Here is a 5729-nt window from a genome sequence, read left to right as displayed (position 1 = left end):
CACACACACACACACACAGATAAATAAAATTAAAAAAAAAAAGCTCAATGGGGGGGGCTGGGGAGATGGCTCAGTGGAATAAGTGCTTCTCTGGCAAGTGCAAGGGCCTAAGTTCAATCCCCGGTTCCACCAAGAAAGCTCAATGGGGTGAGCACTGCCCTGGCAAATGCAAGGGCCTGAGTTCAATCCCCAGTTCCGCCAAAAAAAAAAAAAAAAAAAAAAAAAAAAAAAAGCTTAATGGGAAGGTCCAGGCTTCAATCTCCCATACTACAAAAATAAAATTAAGAATTTGGTCTCAGGGTGGTTCAGTGATAGAGCACCTAATTAGCATGTTCCTTAGTTAAACCCCCAGCACAGTCAAAAAACTGAAAAAAGAATTTAAAAACTATTTTATCGGGCTGGTGAGATGGCTCAGTGGTCTAAAGCACCTACTTAGAAAAGCTTAGCAAAGCACAGGGACAGCGGTTCAATCCCCCAGCACCACATGACAGCCAGCCCCAGCCCCTGGTGGGCTGAGCTGGCCACACACACACACACACACACACACACAAATAAATAAATAAAATTTTAAAAAAAACTATTTTATCTACTCCTTAAGTTACATGAAATATGGTACCAGTGACAGCAGCAAGTAAAGCTTCAGATCTCACATAAATTTTGCCATGCCTTCAAACAACAGAATTAGATTATGAAAAGATTTCAAACAGAGGTTGGGGCTGGAGCTCACTACTAAAACACTTGGCAAGTACATATTAGGAATCTGGGAGAATTCCAACTTTTGAGTCCAGTCTGGTTAGGGACTCATAGAGACATGGTCTCATAATTAAAAATGAAGAGATTAGGAATGTAGCTTGGTCGGGGCTGGTGAGATGGCTCAGTGGTCTAAAGCACCTACTTGGAACAAGCTTAGCAAAGCACAGGGACCTTGGTTCAATCCCCCAGCACCACATGCCTGCCAGCCAGCCTGCCCCCTGGTGGGCTGAGCTGGCCACACACACACACACACACACACACACACACGAATAAATAAATAAAATTAAAAAATTTAAAAAAAATTAAAAAAAAAAAGAATGTAGCTTGGTGTGAAGGCACTGGTTTGAAGTTTCAGTATAGAGAAAAAAAAAAAAAAAAAGGAGGAACTGTGCTAGGGCTGTAACTCAGTGGTAGAGTACCCATGTAGGATGCACCTGGGTTGGATCCCTACTACCACTAAAAATTTTAAAGCTTTGAGAGAGCTGGGGGAGACAACTCAGCAACATAATCATCTGCCTGGCTAACACAAGCACCCAAGTTCAATCCCTAGTTCCACAATGAAGAAAGTAAGCAAACAAAGAATGCTTTGTGGAAAGGCTCCTTACAAGAGGCACCCCATGGTTTGCAGAGATTTAGGAAAAGCCAGATTCTACATTGCATAGGCTTAAAAAAATAAACTGTGCTCTTGCTCTTTGCCTCCACCATGAAAGGTTGCTCTCTGCCTTGCCCCACTCTGCCTTGGAGCCAGCTGAATATGGACTGAAACCTCCAGTAACGGTGAGCTAAATAAACCTTTTCTTCCTTTAAAAAAAAAAAGAAAAGAAACTGGTACTCAGCAAGAAAGCTCTTCGCATTTCTTAACTTTTTACCACATTGCCAAAGAAACACTTCCTTGATGCTTACAAAACTGTTCTCTGGACAGTTACTGCTGCTCAATTCTATTGCGGATTAGAGCTAATGACCAGATTAAGACTCATGATTTTAGCTACTGAAATCCATTTGTCTTCCTTCTCCTGTCTTCTACTTACTTACACCAAGATTACTAAGACTTCTCAAATAAAAAGCTAGCTCCTATCTCTAAACCCAGGCAACAGGCAGTTGAAGACTGAAGATACTGTCCTGCCTGGGACCTAGAGATAAAATTCACAGTACCATTTTTTTTTTTTTTTTTTTCTGGAAACGGGGATTGAACTCAGCCCCTTGCGCTTGCCAGGGAAGTGCTTATTCCACTGAGCCATCTCCCCGGCCCCAGAGTACTATTTTTGAGATGTTTGGAGACAACTTACCAGGATACACATGCAAATACAGATGAGGATAGAATTCATCCATCTTTGATAATGACATGACATCGGTTCTCAACTCCAGCTGCACATTTGCCACTTTTAAAATTATGAATGCCCAAGTCCCTATGGCCCAACCCAGACTCAGTACTAACTGCCAGGAAAAAAAGCTTCCCCTATCCTTACTTTTAAAAGTCCTTAGAGCTGAGCACTTCCAAGAAGTACTGTCAAGGGCTAGGCAGATGGGTCAGTAGAATAAGCGCTTCCCTGGCAAGTGCAAGGGCCTGAGTTCAATTCCCAGTTCGGCAAAAAAAAAAAAAAAAAAAAAATTATTTAGATTAAAAGAAAAAAAAAAGTACTGTCCAGATATTCCAAGATGGGTAGACCACTGATCAAATGGTTGAAATCCAGAATCCAGGGTTTTTCAGAGTCAAAAATAAAGAGATTCAGATTGTGTATTGTGGCACAAGTCTGTAATCTCAGCCCTTCAGAGGCCGAGGCAGGAGAATTATTGAGTTTGAGGCCTGCCTACGCTATATAGTGAGTTGAAGCCCAGCCTGCAGTGCACATCAGGACCCTATCTCAAAGAAAGAGAGGGGCCAGGGAGATGACTCAGTACAGTAAGTGCTTGCCTGGCAAGCGCAAGCACCTGAGTTCAATCCCCAGTTCCACCAAAAAGAAAAAAAAAAAAAAAAAAAAAAAAAAGACAAAAGAGAGACAGAGATAGAGACACAAAGAGAAAGAGAGGGGCTGAAAAACTTAATCCAGTTTTTTAAATTGCTTCACATTTTCCAAATGGAAAAGTCTCTTCCAAGTAATAGCAACCAGGAATGGTGGAACACACCTATAATCCCAGCACTTGGGAGGCTGAGGCAGGGCTGGGCGACATAGTGAGTTCAAGCCAGCCCCTGAACCACACAGCAAGACCCTGTCTCAAACAAAACCAACCAAGTAACAGAAGGCTTATCTAGCCATCCCACCCCCTCATTATCAAATTAAGGACAAGGTTTTCACAGATAAATAGTTGGCACATCAACATTTCCTGCTCTAGTTCTGACAGGTAGCACAGCCTAGAGATCAGAATACAGCCAGGAAGTTTCTGCTGCTGATTCATGCTTAATCACAAGCAAGTTGCTTACCCATCATCCAGAGTGGTTGACAAGCACTTCCAGAGGGGCAACATATGGCCTTACTACAGAATCAACTGACAACAAACTCAATCCAGCTGAAATTAGTAATTCTGAATGAAAGGAAGAGAGAGGTGGTATCAGGAATGATGCATGTGCCAGTTACCTGCTTGCTAAGAGAGTTTATACTATAAAGCATACTTACACATATCATCTAAGACTGGATAACTATGTGGATAAAACTCTAAGCCTTGGATTTTTTGTCTATAAAACAGGGATACTACTCTACCTTCCTTTCTCATTGAATCACTCAGATTAAGAAAGAAAATGTCAGGGTGTTTGTGGGTAATGAAGGTTTCAAAATGGCGAGGGAATCGTGGGCGAATTATTTTGAGCCAGCAAGGGACGGCTTATGCAGATACCAGCCCCAGGAGGCTTGGAGCCTGGTTCCTTTTCCTTGAGAGACAGATGATGAGCTGAAGATGTATGGAAGTGATGAGGTGGAACCGGGGAGTGAACTCAGGCCCTTGCATTGCCAGGGAAGCGCTTATTCTACTGAGTCATGTCCCGGGCCCAAAACTTATTTTTTTGAATAAAAACCAGTACTGTCTTAAAAAAAAAGAAAGAAAATGTCTGCAAAACACCTACTATAGTAGCTGACACAAAGCTATGTCTTAAAAGCCTATCAATAGGGCCCAAGAAAATAACTCAGTAGAATAAGTGCTTGCCTGGCAAGCACAGGGTACTGAGTTCAATCCCTGGTAGCACAAAAAAATAAAGACAGAGACAGCCTATCAATAAACACAAAATCACTGATCATTCTTATACAGAGCTCCCATTAGACTTTCAACATGTTAAGCCATATAGCAAACCCAAGGACTTCAGTTAACAGACCCTGAAGTTCTTCTAACTTCTCTAAGTGGTTTTACAAAAGGCTTCCAATCATGTCAATTCCCAATGCTATTAAAACTGCCAGGTCTATTTTGAGGTCAGAGGTATGTAAGGCAGATTACTTAGTAACCTAGCTTCTGATACTAGAATAACAGGAAGTGTCAGAACAGTGCTTTGCACCAGCAACCTCAAAATAACTGCTTCCTAATACCTGACCTTCCCTTAACCTCCATGATAGGACCAACTGTCCAGGGGGATGGAGCAAGAGTCTGGTTCTTGGCCAGTGTTCACTGTTTGTCTATAAACTGCCAAATCTCTCTCTTGCCTCTTTACTTTCTCTGCTTTTTCCTTCTCTATCCACCTCTATGATACCGTCACAGGACAATCACTAATGAACTATTCTAACAACTATCTTAGTTCTACCAGAATGAAGCTTTAAGAATATAATCTACAAAAAGAACATCCTGTAAATGTGTGAAGTAATTATCCAAGGCAAAGAAACTAGTATACCCTTCTGGCCAGATAGATCAAGAAAATCCCAGTAACCAACTTTACCCTATTTCCCCTGTTACAAAATGAATAAACTGGGCTGGCAAGAGCTCAGCAGACTAAGCACCTGCTTTGGCAAGCCCAGGGACCAGGGTTTGATTACCAGTCCAGCATGGCACGCCCACCCCTGGGGTACACTGAGCCAGCTACAATCCAGGCATGGTGGTGCACGCCTGTAGTCCCAGCGCCTGTAGTCCCAGCGTTCAGGCGGCTTAAAACAGGAGGATCACTACAAGTCCAAGCTGCGTAATTGAGACCCTGTACCAAATACATACATGAAAAAAGAAACTAAACTAAGCCACAGAAATAAATATTAATCATGTAGCTAGGAAGCAAATGACTATATCACGTAGTTTATAGAAACCAGATCCCGGGGCCAGGGAGATAGCTCAGTAGAATAAGTGCCTGCCTGGCAAGTGCAAGGTCCTGAGTTCAATCCCTGGTACCGCAAAAAAAAAATAAAAAATAAAATTAAAAAATTCCATGTTCACTTTGGGGCCAGGGAGATGGCTCAATGGAATAAGCGTTTCCCTGGCAAGCACAAGGGCCTGAGTTCAATCCCTGGTTGGGGGGTGGGGGGGAATAGAAACCAGATCCCTTTCACACATGATGTAGCAAAGGTGGGGAAGGGTATCAAATATTTGAATATTAAAAAACGTTTTACTTCTGCCTTGACAAAAGGTAGGCTATATCTTTATTTATTTATTTGGTACAGGATCTCACTACACAGCTCGGACTCGTAGTGATCCTCCTGTCACAGCCTCCCCAGCTCTGGGATTACAGGGGTGCGCCACCACACCCAGTTTTGGGGACAGCACAGCTGACCCAGGGTTCCAGGGCCAACATGGTATGCGGTACTGGGGACCAAACTCAAGTCCTTGCACTTGCCAGGCAGGTGCTTAAACCACTGAGCTATCTCCCCAGCTCTAGACAGGCTATATCTTTTCATCTGTTCTTTCAACTCAGTACTAAAATTCAAAAGGTCCTTTCCTTTTAGCACAATTAAGAATGTCAAGTGTTGGGGCTGGGGAGATAGCTCAGTAGGATAAGAGTTTGCCTGGCAAGCTCAAGGTCCTCAGTTCAATCCTCGGTTCTGCAAAAAAAAAAAAAAAAAAAAAAAAAAAAAAAA

General features: G+C 42.5%; 1 protein-coding gene across 2 annotated transcripts in view; it reads right to left on the bottom strand.

Moving 5' to 3' along the window:
* The window catches only part of Rnf10 (ring finger protein 10), a 58829-nt gene that overhangs the window by 47244 nt on the left and 5856 nt on the right, over positions 1 to 5729 (bottom strand). Inside the window, exon 2 of one of the 2 annotated variants that reach the window (XM_023721014.1) lies at positions 3173 to 3273. The exons of the other annotated variant lie outside the window; for it this stretch is intronic. Coding sequence (XP_023576782.1) covers positions 3173 to 3179 — 7 coding nt within the window. The 5' untranslated portion in view covers positions 3180 to 3273. The remainder of the gene's footprint in view (positions 1 to 3172; positions 3274 to 5729) is intronic. 2 annotated transcript variants of the gene reach the window in all.

The sequence above is a fragment of the Octodon degus genome, unplaced genomic scaffold, assembly GCF_000260255.1.
Source record: "Octodon degus isolate 3935 unplaced genomic scaffold, OctDeg1.0 scaffold00079, whole genome shotgun sequence".
Lineage (NCBI taxonomy): Eukaryota > Metazoa > Chordata > Mammalia > Rodentia > Octodontidae > Octodon > Octodon degus.
This window is presented reverse-complemented; position numbering and strand designations above follow the sequence as displayed.